Genomic DNA, 22615 nt, shown 5'->3' with positions numbered 1-22615 from the left:
TATAAAATAATTATGGAGGGTTGGATTGCTTCACACGTAGCACTACTGAAAGCCTAGGTGTGAAATGCACGGCCCGCCACTGATGTATATATATGTATATGTATACATACATACATACATATACACATACATACATATATACACACACATATATATACATATATATATATATATATATATATATATATATATATATATATATATACACACATTACACACATACATACACACAGACATACATATACACACATACATATATACACGTGTATGTATATATGTATATATATATGTATATATATATACATACACACACATATTTTTAACGAGAACGCAAAATTCAATCTGAGCAGAACCAGTGGGATAATATTCCATTTACACCTATTTACCTGGAAAACAATAGCTGTACCATATCAACAAGGGTATGTTCAGCTGATTTTCTGAGGAGCTCTGTGTGCACAAGAAAACAAACAGTATGTCTGATATAATAAAAGACAGCAAAGGAAAAAAAAATACATGCCTAACTAATGTTCACTAACCACTTAGCCGCATCTCAAAGCAGATACGGAAGCAGGACTGCATTATCTCACAAACAGATTCATTGGTCAGGTGGGCTCCAACTGGTGTCAACAGCAGGGTCCTCAAGACCTAAAAGAGGATTCAAAAAAGTCTTAGTCTAAACTATTTTGACTATTAAGTGCAGGTTTTTTTTAAATTAAAGCCATTTCAGGAAATTATTTTCTTTCCGTACAGTAATACCTTGAGATACAATCTTAACGCAATCCGGGACCGAGCTCGTATGTCAAGTTACTCGTTTCTCAAATCAATTTTTCCCATAGAAAATAACTAAATACAAATTAATCCGTTCCCACACTCTGAAAAAACACCAACAATAGGATTTTATAATGGAAAAACATCTTTTTATGTGTTCTAATTCACCACCTACTCACAAAGTAATAAATACCTATCTAGTGTTTATGATCCTCAACACTAAAATATGACATTACTTACCGAGGAGTGTGCGGACGAGAGAGAGAGAGAGAAAGGACAGGAGAGAGACTTGATCGACAATAAGGTCTAACATAACTTAAACTTTAAATTTAACTTAAATTAACTTAGATTACTATACACAGAAACTTAAAAATAAGTTTTAATCTTACGTAATACTAAATTTAAACCTTCTTGTGCGATAACTGAGGCAAAGATAATGTATTCCACCACGGCTTACGAGTCGGACCATGTTGCTTCTCCATGCCTCAGAACCGAGTGTATCCCCGTTCATTTTTTAAACTTGTCAAACCAGCCACGGCTGGCTTTGAAGCGTTCTGATGGAGTCTTTTTCAGATGCTTCTTTTGCTTTCAAGTCCATTTAGAATCGACTGGCTTTTTCGCAGATTATAGACTCGGTCACGCTATCGCCATTAAAAAAATGCAACCTGTAAGGGCCACTGCTCGTAGATATCTTTACGAGAGGGAGATGCGTCGAGAAAGTCAGAGCGATGCTGTTCTCAGAAGCAGCCTCTCGCATACTCGGCCACCTGGACGGCCACATCGACAACCATCTCGTATGATCTAGTCTCCTCTTCTGAACTGCTTTATCCTCGTTAGGGTCGCGGGGGGTGCTGGAGCCAATCCCAGCTGTCTCCCGGGCCAGAGACGGGGGACAACCTGAATCGGTGGCCAGCTGATCGCAGCATTTCGTATGATCGTATCTCAAATTTGTCACGTATCTCAAGGCAAAAATTTGCTCGGAATTTTCCTCATATCTCAAATTTCTCATATGTTGGAACACTCGTGTTGGGACACTCATATGTCAAGGTATTACTGTATATAAATTTGAATTAGACAACTCACAAAACCTAATATCCAATTAGTGGAAAAAAAATCTACATCTTTTTTTTACACTGTATGGCTTACTGAACACATAAAAACTACAGAAAATATTTTAAGTTCACATACATGCAGGGCTAAATTAATCTCCAGAAGACATGCAATACCTGTAGAATTTTCATAAGGACTACTTCATCACTGGCAGGGTCTGTTCCAACAAATCTAGCATGTGTTACAGCATCTGCCATGTTCTCTATGGCCTCAGCTGCACCTTCATGGTTAACGTCTGCAAATGGGACAAAATACGTTTTCAATTAAATGTAAAAGTACCTTAAATGTAAAGAACTTCATGTAAAGGACCAGCTGAAAAACTTATGTTACTTGTAGAAATTTGAATTTGTCAATAAATGATCAACAAATTATACTTTATTCACTTTTTATACTTATTTTCATTATGCTTTACTTTTTCAATAGTTTGCAAAAACACAAAATTTAAATTAATGTAAAAACATGATACTAACAGTTTGATTAAAATTGTCTTACGTTTTTTTTTTTTTACATTTCATATCAATTTTGCGTGAATTGCATTCACTCCGGAAAAACTCCGGAAATGGGACAAGGGCACTCCTGAAATGGGGTTGACAGAGGTTGGCATCTCTGCTAAAGTTACCGTATTTTTCGCACTATAACGCGCACCTAAGAGCCTTCAATTTTTTCAAAAGATGACCATGCGTTTTATAATCCGGTGCGTCTTTATGTGGATTAACATTGAGCCGCAACAGGTCTCGCAACTACGGTAGCGCCACCCCGACTCCATTTTCCTCCGTAGTAGTAGTGTGCGGTGCATGCTGGCATTTATAAAACGGCATTTTCACTTCTACCAAAAAAAAAAAACCTATTATAAAGCATTGTGCCATTTTATCCCTTGGAATCTTTAAAAAAAACATTTTTGTCTGATTTATGTCTAAAAAGTTAATTGATTTTTCTTTTTTCTAATTTTCTATTTTCGTGTTTGACAACAAGTTGTGCGCAGTGCACACTGGGATACTGTTGGAGTAATCATTATTATAAATGTGTTTGCAATGAATATAAAGCCTTATAATATACATGCTTACTATATTAATCAATATATTTGCTTATTAGGAATAGTAATGCTCATCCTAAATGTGTAACTATATTAAACAATATATATATATATATATATATATATATATATATATATATATATATATATGTGTTGATCGCTTTCAACGAAGACAAACGCTTACCCCAAGGTCGCTCTCCAGGACAGCTGGCTCCAGCGAGAGATACAAGTTTGCTAGGACATAAACAATACATTGAGTCCTTGCTCCGAGGACTGATTACTGGAAGATACGCCTCAACCCTTTCCCCAGATGCAAGTTCGCAATGAAGATCTGTGAAGGACGCTTAAATTGTTGTTGGTTCAGCGGATGGCTATCAATCAACTCGCATATTGTTTTTCCTTTGTGACGCTAGGTTGACGCTAGGTTTGCTTGATTATGGAATTGTTTTGTTTCTTGCTTACGCAATTGGAATCGATAACCTTGTAATTGTTTTGATTTGAGGCCTTAAATGGGCAGGACATAATGCCACTCGTTAGAATAATCTTGATCGGACGAGCGGCGGGATGTATTCTCTTCTTGCAAGAATTAAATGGTGATGTGACTACAGATGCCTTTTTTATTGAAAGCTGAATTGGAAATACCTAAGGATAAACCTACAATTGGATAAACCTAACAGATACCCTGCATGCTGCGAACTTAAAATCAACAAATTTAGAGGCGGTCCTTCTTGGTGCTTTCGATTTATGAAAAGACGTAATCTCTCCATCCGCACACGAACTACTATTTCACAGCAACTGCCAGCGGACTACCTGGAAAAGCTGGCCACTTTCCACATTTACTGCAGAAACAAGGTTATTGAAAAGAAAAAAAGATCCGGCCAGAGCATATCATCAATATGGACGAGGTTCCACTCGCCTCTGATATTCCTGTAAACCGCATTGCGGATAAAACGGGAGCCCGTACGGTGAATGTTAAACCTTGCTGTTGTTAAAAGATAAACTGTTTGACGAAAATACTAATACTTTACCTCGGAGAAAATAATAAAAGAGAGGAGTGACTAGAATGCACATGATGGAATGACTGGGAATAGACTTTAAATTAGCTTCAATAGAGCTGAGCTGACTTGAAATAGAACAGTGGAAATAAAAATCAACATGTAACCGTTGCTCATCTCGACATTTAACAGAGCTCTTCAATATCTGTAGGAAATGCTTCTGTGAAAGAAGCGAAAGGGTTATGAACTGGTAGATAAATCATTGTGCTTGAGCCCAAGTTATGCCTCTGTATTATACGAAACACATTTAAATATGAATATATAAGGTTCTTTTACCAATTCCAATTTAAAAAACAAAAAAACTGAGCAATTACCCTTTGGGTGAGTGAAAACGTAAGATTAAGTTTCTTTCTAAAATAAAATCTTCACTGTACACATGTCTTATGAAGGCTTGTATCCAATATTACAACTTATCTTACTGTAATGTGACAGGTCGTCTGATATAAACGACAGGGACTAGTTCCTCCCTGGGGCAGAGGAAAAAGCTTTGTGAACAAGAATCACACCAACATGTATACAACCCAAAATTTTAAAGTGTGTTTGTTTCTTTTCCCATTGCTAAATGTTTTGTAGGTATCAGATGTACAATTCCCTTGCGCTTCATCTACCCTTTAAGTCACTTGTCTGCGCCGGCATAATCGATGTCACGTCTTTTAGGCATCAGATGTACAATTCCCTTGCGCTTCATCTACCCTTTAAGTCACTTGTCTGCGCCGGCATAATCGATGTCACGTCTTTTAGGCACAGTTAAAAAAAGACAATTTAACATACAGTGCCTTCGTCATCATTACTTAAAAGTCCAGCTTTCAAACTCTCCACGTTTGTTATTTAGCACATATAGTCAATGGGGTTCCCAGGATATGATCTTTTTAATCTGATGCCTTAAAAAAATATATGTTTATCTGTGCATGTCTGCGCACTAGAGGGCAGTCATGTTCTTGGGACGGGACAGCTGACGCTTCACTTGTGTATATTTTTCCAGTTGGAATTTTAGTTTTTCGGCTTGATATGGTAATGCGATAGGTTATGGCACAATAATCACAGTTCATATTGTTGAAAGAAAATATATACCAAGCAAGATACCCAGGGCATGTTAAACCATTCATACATGCTCTTTAGAGAGATTGTTTTGTTAATGGCCCAAAAAAACCACACACACAAAAGGCTCAATGCCTTAATGGTCATTTTCTACCAGTAGTTAAAATTCTAAAGTCTACACAGAGACAAAATTGTTACAGTAATCCCACGATTATCGCGCTTAATGTAGACCAGACATGGCCGCGATAAACGAAAAACCGTGAAGTAGGGTCACCCCTATTAAATTTGTTTATTTATGTTCTTACTTCAGTGCCGAGTTCTAGGGGAGTGGCTTCCGCTTGCGAGTTTCAGCGTGGATTTTCACATTTTATAAACTTACCAAAAAAAATAACAAAAATAAATTTCCCCAGAAAAAAAACACCACGATGTAGTGAAACCGCGATAGTTGAAGCCGCAATATTGGAGGGATTACTCTACTGTTGTTATCTGATTGATCAAATGTAAAAGGATCTAAAACATGCTGTCTTGTAAAATTCTACAATTTTAAGGGTGTGGCTTATACGCAGCAGCGCCTTATATGCGAGTAAATACGGAAATTTAAAAATCCTCCTCTCATGAGCTAATCACTAAATTGCAGTTCCCCAGTGCAGATTGCCTCTCATGATGCCACAGGCCTTGAAACCAACATGGTGGTTAACTCAAGGTACCCCTGACTTTCTTCTCGCGTTTTGGACAATCAGAATTAAATGGGTTTATCTTGGTCTCATCAGACCACAGGAAAAGGTTTCGATAAAAGATGTCCTTAATCTCCCTGGTAGTTTACATTATAAATGTTTTCTTCTTTACCAGAGGCTTCTTTTAGGGAAAGAGTCATACCTAATCATTTGACATGTACACCATGTAGGTGAAATTTTCATAAATAAGAAAAACATGGTGTACCCTTGGAGTGATTTTATAAAACCAGGCGGAAGTCATTCCAGTAATAGGGGTGTAACAATAAATTTACATTAATTGTTACATTATTTGGTGACAGAACAACAAACCATTCAAATAGAATTTTTTAGAGAAAAAAAAAAAAAAAAAAATCGCAAACACTGGATCAACGTTGTCATCTTTTCAAAATTCTTTGCTTATTCAAAGGTCTGAAATATTTGTTTTAAAATTAACTTGCTTTGTGTTCTTTACTGCTTTATGTGGAAAATAGAATCAAATAGTGTTCAACTCTGTATTATTAGCAAATACAATCATTGTCTCATGATCGATATCGTATCATGGTGAAATTGGCAAATTATCAAATACAACATTTCATACTAAGGTATGTTGGTTGTTGAGACTGTTTTGTACAAAAAGGAATAGTAAAGATATCTTACCTATTAAGCCATATGACAAGAACTTGTTGACCGAGGTAAGGGCAAGGCCTGTGATTGGTCCAGTGGTATCCTCGGAGCGGACGACCTCAAGAAAAGGTCTCAGGAATACATTGGGTTCAACGGCGGATAGTTCTGTAAATAAGGAAACAGACAGATTTGTAAATTGTGGTTTGTTATTTCAAAAATCACTTTTTAAGTCAAATAAAGCCTGTGTACAGACGCTCCCCTACTTACGAACGCAATTGGTTCCGAGCGATTGTTCATAAGTTGAATTTGTTTGTAAGTTGATTCAGTGCTATATTTTGTATTATAATTTATGTTCAAGGCCGATATAAGTATATTGAAGGTTTATATAAGTGCATTTGTATGTTTAAGGCTTGTATAAGTAACACGCATTGGTTTGTACTGAAAATTTTTTTTTTTAATAAAATGGAGAGAATATGTACAGTATTGTAGAGAGAGAGAGAGAGAGAGATTTATGTATTAGAAACTGGCCAAAAGAAGCGACCTAATGACGATTGCACAGTTTTCTTCTTTTTTTCATCATAAATGATGCGGTAGCACTGTATGGCATCATTCAATTGATTTGCAAACTTTGTGCAACGTTCAATATTTGGGTCCTGCTGCTCGATCTTTCTGTTTATAAATGGTACGGACGGTCGAACGATTCAATGCCCGTGAAACGCTCACCACTCTCACGCGCATCAAGCTTCGTTATTATTGCCACTCGTTTCAAATGAAATGGCTTGCCTCTTCCTTGCAACTCCCTCAATAGAAGCCTTTAGCTTTTTACCAACCATATTCAATATTGGATACATGAGATATTTAATGATACAAATGAAAAAGGTTCTTTGCACACTGGAGATACATTCACGCACTTCCGCATTGCAACGAAGAAGAAGGTAGATGCTGGGTGAGCTGAGCTCTCACAGCGCCAGGCGTCGGTATTAGCGGCGGAAAGAAGTACTACTCCGAAAAAGGCGCGAAATACAAAATTGGACTTGCGAACATTTTTGGACTTAAACCCAATTTGCAGACATGTTCGTATGTACCGTTGTTCGTAAGTCGAATGTTCGTAAGTAGGGGAGCGTCTGTACTTACTTATGCCTCCCTCTTACGCCCTACTTTAAAAGAATTTTAAAGTCTTGGATGTCTTTAAGGACAAGTGATGTCAAGAAAGATGTGTGTCTGTGTGCGTGTGCATACATACGTATATATATATATACGTATATATATATATACATATATATATATGTATACATATATATATATATATATATATATATATATGTATATATATACATATATATATATGTATATATATACATATATATATATATATATATATATATACATATATATACACATACATATATATACATATATATACACATATATATATACACATATACATATATATATATATATATATATGCAAGGCCTTCTGTGCTGGCCTAAAAAATATCTGAATCACAGACTGATGTATGTTGTGTTCATGAATACTTATTAAATAATTCCAAACTGTCTGTCAGCTTTCTTTCATCTCTTTTCCCCTGGTTGCGCTGCTTCCAGATGTGTTTTCATATTGAAGCATCTAACCAATCACATTTCAGCTATTTGTTGCCAGGGTCAGAAATCTGCCTTGAGGCCTTCACAATCAGTTCTGCAGGCTCTGCTGCATAAAACAAGCGTCGGTAAAACTGTTGCTTTAACCAATCAGATTTCGAGTTGGCAACACCACAATGCCTTCTCGCATGCGTAGGATACGTCATTGCCTTCTCGCAGGCGTAGGGATACGTCATTGCCTTCTCGCAGGCGTAGGGATACGTCATTGCCTTCTCGCAGGCGTAGGGATACGTCATTGCCTTCTCGCAGGCCTAGGGATACGTCATTGCCTTCTCGCAGGCGTAGGGATACGTCATTGCCTTCTCGCAGGCCTAGGGATACGTCATTGCCTTCTCGCAGGTGTAGGGATACGTCATTGCCTTCTCGCAGGCATAGGGATACGTCATTTCCTTCTCGCAGGCGTAGGGATATGTCATCGCTTTCACCAACTATGATTGGCTAGTGATAGAGTGGACTAGCCAGAGCTACCAAACTGTATCTGGAACGAGCTGCACAAGCAAATATATTGTTGTGATGATTTAATAACGGTTTTGTCAACCCGCAATGGCTGAAGGAGGAGAAGAAATGGATTTGTTTGCAGATTTTCTGTCAAAGCCATTTTCAAGAAAAAAAGCTGTACATCATTAAGAAAGGTCGGACAACTCCAAAGCAAGCAAGCCTGTCAGAACCGGGAACGAACATTTTCAGCACTAAATCGAATAAAAACGTATGCCAGAAATACGACAGTACAGGCTCGACTTTCAGCATTAGCTTTGATGGCGATAGAAAAGAAGGAGGAAAGAAAGAAGGATGGATAGTGTACAGGTAAAAAGGATTTTTGGTGATTAAAATATGGCCATATTCCTAAATAATATTTCAATTGTATGATATATATATATGGCTATAAAACCTCTACTGCAGCTACAGCTGCGACACATAAAAAATAATCAATAAATTAATGCACAAAAATGGGGTAAAATCCTCTTCCTAGCAGCATTTCGTGATTTAATAAAAATACTGGAGCTTTTCAGACATTAAAACCAGGCCAGGGGGGTGATTTTCCCGGGAAAAGACAGCGATGACCGTCAATGGCGTACGGGCAATTCATATTTTTTAAATGTTAATCCTTGAGAGCCATGCTCCGAATTTAAAAGTCAACATACATGAAAATGTGTGCCTTTTTTAGTCACTTCACCACTTTTAAAGTACAAAAAGTCTGAATTATTTTGACAAAATTGTTACGTTGTTGCTAATCAATGAGTATCAATGAGAAAATCCATGCAAGAGTGTAATGAAAAAAAAGATTATAAGGCGCTGGGGTAGTGTCAATGCCATAATACCAACGTAACGCTCCTATTCCTGCGCTTTCTCACCAGCAGTTTCCATAGTTTACCTCACAGGTTAGTGGAGAGCCATATGCACCCATCAAAAGAGCCATATGTGGCTCCCGTGCCATAGGTTCCCTACCCCTGATCTAGTGGATGCATAACGTAACCCCAGCCTCTACTGTAGACCCGTATAATGCGGTGCGGTACGCCTTATAATGCAGTGCACCTTATATATGGAAAAAACATAAAATTGTGTAATTCATTGAGGGTGCGCCTTATAATGCGGTGCGCCTTATAGCCGTGAAAATATATATATATATATATATATATATATATATATATATATATATATATATATATATATATATATATATATATATATATATATATATATATACATATATATATATATATACATACATAAGTAAGAATGGAATTCTATTTAAAAATAAATATATAAGTTGCACCTATGTGGAAAAGGGGATGTAGGTGTCCCATGTTGTTTAAATGCGGGGGGCCTATCAGGTTGGAAGATGGGTGCACAAATCATTCTGTCAATACATCCTGATAAATACTTCTTCATGGATGATCACCCAATAAGTGCTATATCTCTTTTTCCAAAAGACGAGATTGGAAAAATAAATTGTGCTGTATTGACCTGGATGGCCATCAGTGCACACAGTGTGCTTGCTAAAGCCATGTTTCAACAGCTACCAGCCATCTTAAACGAAGCTTAAATATAGACTCAGTATTTCACTCCAGTCTTTGGTGATGGGGAAACAACCACCCAAAAGCCAGATGACTTCTACTTGGTATGGACAAAAATAAGTAAATAAACAGTATTGTGCTGCACATTCCTATAATAAAACTGCTCATTTATGACTATGTGCAAGTCGAACAGAAGATGAAATTGTTTTTAAAAGTTGTAAAATCTGGGTTGTGTACTGGTTCTGATTAACCACCCAATCCTTTTAGCTTTCACCATACTAGAGCCCAATCTTTCTGCTCTGAGTATCCAGCCATGTGTGGATTACCACTCTGAATGACCCCAGCAAAAAGAAAGTGGGCGGGAGTGAACCTCTAACCCCAGGAGAGCAACTCGGGATGAAGCTGGCTTACCACAGAAACAGAAGCTCTCTTTAACACATGCACATCTATTGGCACTGGAGCAGAAAAGGCTTAGAATAAAAGAGTGAAAATACAGGAGATGAAACTGAGCTACAAGCACACAATGTTGTTCAGACAATGATGAAAAAAAATGACCATCAGAAATGAAATACAAACAATAGCTCCAACGCACAAAAAATTCTGACTATGAAACACAATAGTTACCATCTGGAGCATCAAGAGAGTATTGTAAGGCTATCTAAACAGAGTCAAACGTTATACAAACTGGGCAGTTTTATGGAGGAGTACAGTATTGAAAAGTGGTGCATGTACATCAAAAGCAGAGTACGATTATGTTGCAACAACCTTAGATGTAAAAATTACTGTATTTTCTCATGTATAAGCCGTATTTGTAACTAAAACAATGATGACTGAATCAAGGGTACGGCTTATATGTGCACAAGACTTATAATGTTGCTATACGCTTTCACCGGTAGATATCGGCACATTTGTACTCCCTATTAAAACTATGAATATGGAGGTGAAAATTGTGAATCAGGGGGCGGCTTTTACGTGAGAAATTGTAAAATTCAACGGATATAAGGCAATTTTAAAGGTGCGGCTTATATCGAGAAAAAGAGGTAATACAGTGGTACCTCGTCATACAACAGCTCGTCACACAATATTCTCGTCTTACGACGGAAATTTCGATCGAATAATTCGCCCGTCATGCTATCAAAATTTCGTGATGCGACCAAGCCTTTTTTTCATATCTTTCGTGTATAACAATATCTACGATCACTGAACGATTAATTCAGACGAGTTTCTCCTAAGCATCGACCAGGAAACGCACAACGCGCATGCGCGGGCAAAAAGAGGGCTTTCTGGGTAATGAAGTATACTCGTGCACACAACGCCGATAGGCAATGGCACTCTTTCTCAGAATGAAACTTCATTACCCACAATCAATACGTGGGTAAGCTGAGCTGTTGCATTTCCTGTTATTTTTATTATCTAATACGAGGAGTATTATATTACTTCTCGTTCGCTGCTCCTAAGAACATCAGCGGCACTGGCTCGCAATTCCCTCTTTGTAATATTTCTGGTCGCAACTCTCTCTCATAGGCGCCGTTCAAAGCGGTTGCAACCAGAGCCATTACGACGAGGGAGTTGCGAGCCGGTCTTTATGAGCAGCGGAGCGATCGCTAAAATGTACTACAAGACTATTTCTCGTTGGCAAGTGGTCGTGGGTTATCCTATTGTGAGGACATTTGTGTGAATCATTTTCGGAATATTTTGAAGGGAATACGTAGTACAACAGCAAACAGCCCATCGATAGCGAACGTGAGGGTGGAGGCGTGGCAAACCGCCAACCCGGAAAACGAAGGTAACAAAAGATTACAACAAAATTAGAATTCAGTTTTGTGTAAAGTTACATTAAACGTATATTTGAGTGTCTGTACATATTAATCCAAGTTAATTTAAATTTGTTTGTTCCGTTTACGAGTGCGTTGTCGTGGAAATAAAAAAGGAACCCCACCCCCCCACGCCCCCAAACGTCTCTGTTTACCGTCGGCGAAATCTGCCCAATTTTAGTTAGATTAAACACATTTTATTACTATTAAACCACTAGTTATGTGTTACTTTGTTAATAGATGGCGAATTAGAAGAAATAAAACATTTTTTCCAATCAAATATCCTGTTATTGGTGTTTTTTCAGTGGGTTGGGACGAATTAATTTGTTTCCCATTCATTTCAATGGGAAACGTCCGCTCGAGTTACGAGAATCTCGTCATACGATCTCAGTCCCGGAACGGATTAAGATCGTATGTCGAGGTACCACTGTAATGCCTTCATCTCAAAAGTTACATTTAGGGTGTGTTTAGATTTCGCTGTCTATGGATATTGGATTCTGAGTCAACACTGTTTTAACGGGTGGCCCGGTGAGTGGTTTGTGCATCGGCCTCACAGTTCTGGGGTCGAGGATTCAATCCCGGGTGGGTCTTCACTGTGTGGAATTTGCAGGTCCCCCCTGGTACTCCCGTTTTCTCCCACATGCCAAAAACATGCAGGGTAGGCTGGTTGAACACTGTAAATTACTACTAGGTATGAGTCTGCGCATGAATGATTGTCCGTCTCCTTCTGCCCTGCGATCTGCTGGCCACCGATACAGGGTGTTGTCCCCCGCCTCTGGCCCGAAGTCAGCACTCCATTTCGACATATTCATCAAAATCAGTGATGCTCAAACTTTTTTGCTCAAAGATCTACTTTTCAAGGAGCCAACTTTACGCGATCTACCCGAGTCTTTGTGCCAGGTGATTGGCTTGCCACCAATTTGGGGTGTCTCTCGCCTGGTTCCCATAGATGGCTGGGATAGGTTCCAGCACGCCCAATGACCCGTGAGAGGATAAACGGTACGGAAAACGAATGAATGATATTTGAACACTATTATCTTTTTAAAATGAGACACTATATAAAAGTGTTTCATGCATGGAATCTTGATTTTAGCTTGGTACAATTAATTGCATTAATTGTTTGTTGCTAGTGCTAGTTTTTTCCCCTCGAATCTTTCTCAAGGTGCGTATGGTGGAAAACAACATTTTTAACAATAACAATTTGCAATCTGAGATGAATGAATTTGTATCCAGCGCAAAGCTCTATGTCTTACAAGCAGTGACTTGAAAGTGTATTTTTTCCAACTAATTTCAGTGGTCTGGTAGAATCATGAAGAATCAAAGAGAACACAAAATGTGTATTGCAAATGAAAATAGTATTTCAAAAGAGCAAAATTTGTATATATAGTAAATATATGCAATTTAAAACAAGAAAAATTAAACAAATAAGAGGGTGGCTGGTGGAGCGAGTGGTTAGCGCGTCGGCCTCACAGCTCTGCAGTCCTGGGTTCAAATCCAGCCAGTACTCCGGTTTCCTCCCACATTCCAAATACATGCATGGTAGGCTGATTGGACACTCTAAATTACCCCTAGGTATGTGCATGGTTGTCCGTCTCCTTGTGCCCTACGATTGGCTGGCCGGGTGTCCCTTGCCTCTGGCCCGGAGTCAGCTGGGATAGGCTCCAGCACCCCCCACAACCCTAATGAGGATAAAGCGGTTCAGAAAATGAGATTTGTTTACCTTTTTTATTCCCATGCCGAGCGCAACGCTATTTTATTTTCTATTTTTTTGCAAATCAAAACACGTTCTCTTGCAGATTGCATTGCTCTCTTTTTGGACTCGGCACACGAAACATGACTGCCAAAAGACACGTCCGAGATGGCTATAATCCCCCTTCCTAACAGCAGATGGCCCTTTTTCAATATTCAAAATGCCAAGAGGATGAGATCACATCAAAAACACAAGTTACAATCCAGGTTTATACATCTGCTCCAGAGCCATGTCAAGAGTTGCAAGACTCCCATTAGCGCCTATTACACCAGAGGTCGGGAACCTATAGCTTACAAGCCAGATATGTCTCTTTTGATAGGTGAATAAGGCTCTACACTGACCAGTAAACTAAAATGTGTAACTCACTGGTGAGATAGCTGTGGTCCCGAAGTCTCGCATTGGCACATCATCGTGTTTGTGACAGTAACTCAAGCTCCTCTACATCGATCAATGGGAGCCTTGCATCAGCATATCCCTGTGTTTGCGACATTACCTCGAGTGACACTGCATTGATCAATGGGAGCCTCACGCTGGTGTTAATCCGGTTTGAAGTGCAGTTGAATAAAATGTGGAAGTAAGATGCGGAAGCCGTAGCGATGGTGTGAATTTTGAGGTATTTAAATTGGAAATTTGGTCATTTGCTTCTAAAAAAAAATTCAAGGGGCATTTTTTTTTTTTTCCGAAGTTTAGGGAGGTTGTCCAGAGTCCGGGAGTTTGCCTTTCTTGTCCGGGTAAACCGGAAATTCCAGAGAAGTTGGCAGCTCTGGACTATGTTTGCAACTTTACCTTGAGCCCCGCCTCATTGACCAATGGGAGCCTCACATTGGCACATCACAGTGGCCCCACTACATCGACCAATGGGAGCATTGCTTGACACATCTGTGTTTGTGACATACAAATAGTGGCTTCGCGTTGGCACATCACAGTTATACTGGCACCGAAACCAACTCTAGCACTGCTTTTCATAAGACTGCACTGCGAATGAATACTCTCATTGATTAGCAAAAGCGTAACAATTTTCGAAAAGGCATTTTGATACTTATTTTACTTTAAGTATAATGGCAAAAAAATGCACGCATTTATTTTTACATTTAAGGAATTACATTTGTTATATATGTAAATATATTTACATATACATATACAGTTGTGGTCAAAGGTTTATATACACTTGTGAAGACTTAGAGAGTTGTGTAAGTGAAATGAGCTTCATAGCATGGCCTCTTAACTTCTTGTGAGTGGTTATGAGTGACTACAGCTGGTGACTTCTCTGAGGCCATTTAAATAGGGCTCATTGGATGCAAACGCCCACAAACGCTACAATGGGAAAGTCAAAGGAGCTCAGCATGGATCTGAAAAAGTGAATCCTTGACTTGAACAAGTCAGGAAAGTCACTTGGAGCCATTTCAAAGCAGCTGCAGGTCCCAAGAGCAACAGTGGGAGACAACAGTTGGAACCTTCACGAGGTGTCTCCCGAGAGGCCGCCCCGCTGCGGCCTGCGAATCCAACACAACCACCCAGAGCTGCCACCCAGGAACATGGCGCCCTATGTTTTTCATCCAGCCGGAGATGTCCGCCCTGCCCCACACCTCCGGTTACTCCTCCTAAGGGCAGGCGACGTCGAGGAGAACCCGGGACCTACCTGCCCGGGATGCTCTAAGACGATCCGTCGTGACTTCACCCCACTGGTCTGCAACGCTTGCCGACGAAATTTCCACAGGACCTGTAGCGGCCTGAACCGAACCCAGATAAAGAGTCATCAAGGCTTTCTCTGCGGATCCTGTTCCGGAAATGCCGTCGTGCCGTCACTTCCGCGCACAGCCTACGTGGGACCGAAAGAAAAATGCTGTGTCTGCAAAATCTCCTTCTCCCCTACCATCTCCCCCATCCCCTGCTCGAACTGCCCCAACAAATCCCACCGCTCTTGCTCTGGACTACCTCGCTCCCAAACTAATGCAAACTGGCTATGCCCGACCTGCTCACCACCCCCGACACAACAATCCTCCACACACCAAACAGCCATAACAACACACCAACCTATAAACGCAAACTGCCCCACCTGTAATAACAAATTAATCGTTTCACGCTCTCCCCTGACATGTAGATCCTGCAAACGTGGATTCCACCTCAAATGTGCCCCTGAAACCAGACACGCTTTAACCATACTTCGCAGGAACAATAACTGGTGCTGCCAGAGCTGTCTGAACCTGAAACCCTCCCACCCTCAACAACCCACAGATAGGATTGCCGATCTACCGGAGGCACGGAAAGCCGGTCTCACCATCCTTCAATGGAACTGTGACTACCTGGCGACCAAGACTACCGAACTGAAAGAGGTGACGGCACGTCTAAAAATTGACATCCTCCTCCTCCAGGAAACAAAACTGGGACTCGAAGACCCGACGCCTCAGCTCGACGGTTATAACGTGATTCGCCAAGACCGTGAGGGCTCAGGCACAAAACAGCGACGAGGCGGGGGTCTCCTTGTCTACCTGAGATGCGGCATCCCCTACTCCATCCTCCCAGCGTCCCCATCAGGCCCCCTCGAACTCCAGCATATCCACATTCCCATCGCCCGCAGGCGGCACCTCTCACTGGTCAATGCCTACATCCCCCCGGCGACATCGGATTATTGTCCTGCCCCCCAATATTTCTCCTGGTTAAACTCGCTCCCCACGGAGCATGGCCTGATCTGCGGGGATTTCAACGCGCACCACCCGACCTGGGATATACTTGCCAAGACAGATCCCAGGGGTAACGCAATCCATCAATGGGTCGATGACCATGACCTAACTCTCCTTAATGACGGCGTGTGGACACGGGCTGCCAGATACCAACAAGGCGTAGGCATGAGTGCCCCCGACCTAACGATCACTGACCCCACCACGGCCGAACATCTGCAATGGGAACCCATCGACGAGATGACCTCCGACCACAGACCGATTCTGATTAGGTGGAACCGTGCTCTCCGTGTCGAATGCCAACAAAGAAGAGTACGACCCAACTTCTCGAAAGCTGACTGGAAGAGGTACCGTACCATCCTCATGGATCGCCTACCCGTAATCTCCGCAGCAGCCACAGCCCCGGAAAAACTCTCCCTCTTAGTGCAACACATGAAAGAGGCAGCAGCACTTACAATACCGGTCAAAGTTATCCGCCAGAAGGAGCTCCCATGGCTGACACAGGACCTGAAGGACCTCATCCGTGAAAGGAATCGACTACGTCGAGACCTCCAACAAAATAGGAAAGAATGGATAGCACTCTGTCAACAGATCAAACAAAAAACCACTGAAGCGAAAAGGAACGCATGGCGCTTACACCTCACCAAGATCGCCGAGACAAGATCTACGGGACAAGCCTGGTCCTTAGTAAAATCCCTCTCAGGCACCAAAACACAACAATCTGGCGAGTCCCTGGTCTACAAGAACAAGGAGTACGTGAGTGACGGAGCCAAAGCAACAGCATTTATCAGGGAATATGCCTCGGTCAGCGGACGCAAGAGTGACAAGCGGAGCAGACGAGCAGTGCGTTCTATACGTACAGCTACCCGCAGACTGCTCGGCTCACCGCGACAAGTCCTCGAGCTCCCGTTCACCGATGCTGAACTGCAGACAGCGCTGTCCCAACTTAAAGCGGGTAAGGCAGCTGGACCCGACGACATAGCCCCGGACCTTCTAAAAAATCTTCCGGCAAACATCCTTCCCGAACTACTCCATATCATCAACACCAGCTGGCTAGAGGGCTGGTGTCCACAAGCTTGGCGAGTGGCCACCATCATCCCTTTCCTCAAAAAAGGGAAGTCACCAAAGGACGTTGGGAACTACAGACCCATCGCCCTCACCTCTACGCTTAGCAAAACAATGGAAAGGCTCATCGTGAACCGTCTCGCCTGGTGGTTGGAAGATAAACAGCTTCTCAGCCACTGGCAAGCCGGTTTTCGAAAGGGAAGAAGCACGACGGACCAGGCCTTGCGACTGTCGCAGTTCATCTCTGATGGCTTCCAGTCGACTCAACGGCAACGCACGCTTGCAACATTCTTTGACTTCAGCAAGGCATTCGACCAGGTATGGAGAACAGGTCTCTTACAAAAAATGGCAGACCTGGGGGTCCCCTACCGCTTCATCAGATGGATCGCCAGCTGGCTCACAAATCGCACAGCCAGGGTCAGGATCAACAATACCATCGGCAGGACCAGAACCTTCAAAGAAGGGCTCCCCCAAGGCTCGGTCCTGTCACCCCTCTTATTCATCATCTACATTAATGACCTCCTCGACAAGTTCAACGACTCCACCCTGGTCAGCGCCTATGCAGACGATCTGGCTCTTGCTTGTCGGGGTAGGAACAAAGAGGAGGTGGAAAGCAGACTTCAAGCGGAGGTGGAAAAAGTCTGGAGGTGGAGTTCCGAGGCACACCTAAACCTTAACACCACCAAGTGTGAGGCGTCATTTTTTAGCCTGGACTCAGCTGAGGCCAAATGGCAACCAAAGATCTTAATAAATGGCGCCACCCTCAAGCATAACCCCACCCCCACTTTTCTTGGCGTATCTTTTGACCGACAACTCACGTTTGCAGAGCAAGCGAAAAAGGTCCGCCAAACCATGTCCAAAAGAACGAACCTCCTCCGCAAACTCAGTGGCACATCCTGGGGTTGGCAACCAAACGACCTTAGAACGGTGTATATTGCCACCCAGAGAAGTCTTGCGGAGTACGCAGCACCGGCATGGGCCCCCTGGCTGGCCCAAACTCACCTCAAATCCCTTGAAACCGCCCAACTGGAAGCAGCCCGCGCCATAACCCACCACCTCAGGTCTACCCCCACCGAAGCAGTCCTACATGAGGCACATCTCACACCCCTCTCATCCCGCCTCAAGTTACAAGCACTTCTTAAGGCGGATGCCTGGAACCAGCTGCCTCCTTCTGATCCCCGACACCGCCTCCTCCATGAAAACGTTAAAATGCGTTTGCAAAAGAAGCCAGACTGGCGATCATCGACCCTTCCCCGTCTTACCGCTCTCGAACTCCATACCCCTTGCACATACTCTTCCCATCCCTGCCCACCCTGGCTATTACCCCCCCCCCCCCCCCATCCAAACCGCCTTTACCGCAGTCTCTAAACACATGCCGACCATCACCCAAAGAGATAAGGCAGAAGAGCTCATCAGAAGCATGGGCAAACCGGACCTACAGATCTTCACAGATGGATCCACCAAAGAAGGCACTGCGGACGGTGGTGCAGGTTTTGTCGTCATTAAGGAGAGTGCAATCATCCACCAATGGCATGGTGCCACTGGCAGCCGCAGCAGCTCCTACCACTCTGAAAAAGTGGCACTGACCGAGGCACTCTCCTGGCTGAGGGAAACAGCAGACTGGCAGACATCAATTATCCTCAGTGACTGCAAATCGCTGGTCCAAGCCATGGGAAACCCCCATACACAAGACCCCGCCATTCGGAGACTTCAGGGTGACATCGCCCTTTTCCCTCCGCCTAAGCGACTGCAGCTACTGTGGATCCCGGGCCACTGCAACATATGCGGAAACGACCTGGCTGATGCCCTAGCTAAACTTGGCTCGTTAGATGACCAAACCAATACCCCCCCGGACGCAGCCACAAGACGTGCCATCATCCAACGTGAAGATCGCTCCCCCCCCCCTCTCCCACCCCCGCCTTCTGCAGACCTACACTACAAAAGTCACAGAGGAAGAACTTGCCCTATCGAAAGGAGACCGCACAGACCTGATTCGTTTCCGCAGTGGACACCACCCCCTGCTCCGCCGTTGGCTCCACCTTGTGGGGAAATCCGACTCGGATCGCTGCCGCCTGTGCGACGAGGAAACAGAGTCGTCTGAACACTTATGGCTCCGCTGTCCGGCCTTAATGACCGAACGCTACCATCGCGGCTTGGGCAACTCCCTGGATGAACTTATCCGTGTTCCAGTGGCAGCCCTAGCGCTGCTGAGGGTAATCCTCAGGCGCCTGAGGTGAAAAAGAAGAAGAAGAAGAGCAACAGTGCAAACAATTGTTTGTAAGTATAAAGTGCATGGCACTGTTTTGTCATTGCCACGATCAGGAAGAAAATGCAAGCTATCACCTGTGACGGAGAGAAAATTGGTCAGGAGGGTGAAGATTCAACAGAGAATCACCAAAAAGCAGATCTGCCAAAAATTACAAGCTGCTGGAACACAGGTGTCAGTGTCCACAGTCAAGTGTGTTTTGCATCTCCATGGACTGAGAGGCTGCCGTGCAAGAAGGAAGCCCTTGCTCCAAAAGCGGCACCTTAAGGCTCGACTGAAGTTTGCTGCTGATCACATGGACAAAGTAAGACCTTCTGGAGGAAAGTTCTGTGGTCAGACGAAACATAAATCGAGCTGTTTGACCACAATGCCCAGCAATATGTTTGGAGGAGAAAAGGTGAGGCCTTTAATCCCAAGTACACCATGCCTACCGTCAAGCACGGTGGTGGTAGTATTAGCTGTGGGGCCGTTTTGCTGCCAATAGAACTGGTGCTTTACAGAGAGTAAATGGGATAATGAAGAAGGAGGACTACCTTCAAATTCTTCAAGATAACCTAAAGTCATCAGCCCGAAGATTGGGTCTTGGGCGCAGTTCGGTGTTCCAACATGACAATGACCCCAAACACACATCAAAAGTGGTAATGGAATGGCTAAATCAGGCTAGAATTAAGGTTTTCAAATGGCCTTCCCAAAGTCCTGACTAAAACCGCATTGAGAACTTGTGGACAATGCTGAAGAAACAAGTCCATGTCAGAAAGCCATCAAATTTAACTGAACAGCACCAATTCTGTCAAGAGGAGAGGTCAAAGGTTCAACCAGAAGCTTGCGGATGGCTACCAAAAGCACCTAATTGAAGTGAAAATGGCAAAGGGACATGTTACCAAATAGTAGTGCTGCTGTATGTATATTTTTGACCCAGCATATTTGATCACTTTTTTCTGTTCACCCATAATAAAGTCATAAAAGAACCAAACTTCATGAATGTTTTTTGTGACAAAGAAGTATCTGTTCCAATCACTATCAGAGAAAATTCAGAGTTATAGAAATAACTGGAAACTCAAGAGAGCCATGACATTATGTTCTTCAAAAGTGTATGTAAACTTTTGGCCACAACTGTATATATATACACATATATATAGAGAGAGAGAGATATGTATACAGACGCTCCCCTACTTACGAACGAGTTACGTTCAGAGCGATTTTTCATAAGTTGAATTTGTTCGCAAGTTGATTCAGTGCTTTAATTTCTATTATAATTTATGTTTGAAGTATATTGAAGGTTTATATAAGTGCATTTGTATGTTTAAGGCTTGTATAAGTAACCAGCATTGGTTTGTACTTTAAAAAACATTTAATAAAATGGAGAGAATACATACAGTACTGTATACATACATTAGAGAGAGAGGGAGATTTACTAGAAACTGGCCGAAAGAAGCTATCTAATAACGATTGCACAGTTTTCTTCTTTTTTTCATCATAAATGATGCGGTAGCACTATATGGCATCATTCAATTGATTTGCAAACTTTGTGCAACGTTCAATATTTGGGTCCTGCAACTTTATGTTTATAAATGGTACTGAGGGTCGAACGATTCAAGTTGTATTCCCGTGCAACGCTCACCACTTTCTCACGCGCATCAAGCTTCTTTATTATTGCCACTCGTTTCAAATGAAATGGCTTGCCTCTTCCTTGCACCTCCCTCACTAGAAGCCTTTCGCTTTTCACCAACCATATTGAATAATGGATGCACGAGATATTTAATGATAAAAATGAAAAAGGTTCTTTGCGCACTGGAGATACCTTCACGCACTTCCGCACTGCAACGAACTGGGCAGAGGAAGGTGGATGCTGGGTGAGCTGAGCTCTCACAGCGCCAGGCGTCGGTATTAGCTGCGGAAAGAAGCACTACTCGGAAAAAGGCGCGCAATACAAAATCGAACTTACGAACATTTTTCGACATAAACGCAATTTGCAGACATGTTCATATGTACCGTTGTTCGTTACTTGAATGTTCGTAAGTAGGGGAGCATCTGGACACACACACACACATGGGACCCTAACGAGGATAAAGCGGTTCAGAAAATGAGATGAGATGATAGATCGTAAAAGTAAAAATTGGGAGCATATGAGAAAAGCAAAACAGCGTGTGTTTTACAAGAAAATAAAACAGGTAGCACAAGCAAGAAAGTTTGACATGGCGAGGAAATGTCTGGGCAACGAGATTGTAAAAGGAGAATTCTAAGTGTGGAGTTTTACTTTTCAGATAAATCTGTTTGCTTGAGTTTCATTGTTTTGCTTAAAATATTTTTGGGGGTTCCAGAGTTGTGTCTGATCCCAAAAGTTGTGTTTGAATCATTTTGACTCAAATCCGATTCCAAACAATTGCTTTTGTCGACGTGTCATAAATTTCCTAAAAAGCATGAGACATAGGTCGCCAAGCGTCTTTTCATTTGCATCGGGAATATGTATCTTGGGGGGTATCATGACAACAAGGAACAAAGAATAAAAGTTGCATTAAGCACACTGGAAAAACTTACAAAATAACATGTTAGAATTCCATGACAAACGTGGGTCAAAAGCACACAAAAAGCATCATTAAGATGCAGATCTCTCCTAGCCACTGGGTGTTCAGCTGGGTCTTGGGGAAAAGCCCAAGGAAGAGCAACTCAATCACGGCAATTTCAAAATAAAATGTTTGATGCTGCAAGTGTATTTATGTTTCGGGGGATGTTTGAATTTTTCAGACTTTGCATTTCCTAACTTTTTTAAATTTTCTTTTGTGTCACGAGACCGCATTGTCCCATTCAGGCATTTCATAACATGAATGTTTTCTATGTAGAGATGTTCTTAAGAAGAATTACAATTGTACTGAAAACTCGACCAACTACATGAAACTGAATTCTTAAAAACTGTTTTTTTCTGACCATGGTTTGCTTAACAATGCTCTAAACAATGTCTACGTAACTTTACTGTGTTAAAAGTGAAGAGAAAAAACTTGTTAAAAAGTTTTACTAATTTATCAAATT

General features: G+C 42.0%; 1 protein-coding gene across 4 annotated transcripts in view; it reads right to left on the bottom strand.

Moving 5' to 3' along the window:
* gbf1 (golgi brefeldin A resistant guanine nucleotide exchange factor 1) overlaps positions 1–22615 on the bottom strand; it is a 117995-nt gene that overhangs the window by 68240 nt on the left and 27140 nt on the right. For 3 of the 4 annotated variants that reach the window (XM_077612445.1, XM_077612447.1, XM_077612446.1), the window contains exons 4-7: positions 6375–6506; positions 1995–2113; positions 537–645; positions 387–447 (exon numbers count right to left, since the gene is read on the bottom strand). In XM_077612445.1, the coding sequence (XP_077468571.1) occupies positions 387–447; positions 537–645; positions 1995–2113; positions 6375–6506 (421 nt within the window). Of the gene's footprint in view, positions 1–386; positions 448–536; positions 646–1994; positions 2114–6374; positions 6507–22615 lie in introns of those variants that run through there. The other variant, XM_077612448.1, reaches the window with a different exon arrangement.

This window comes from Stigmatopora argus, chromosome 11 (genome assembly GCF_051989625.1).
Source record: "Stigmatopora argus isolate UIUO_Sarg chromosome 11, RoL_Sarg_1.0, whole genome shotgun sequence".
Lineage (NCBI taxonomy): Eukaryota > Metazoa > Chordata > Actinopteri > Syngnathiformes > Syngnathidae > Stigmatopora > Stigmatopora argus.
The sequence above is the reverse complement of the archived record's forward strand: the minus strand, read 5'-3'. Positions and strand labels throughout refer to the sequence as shown.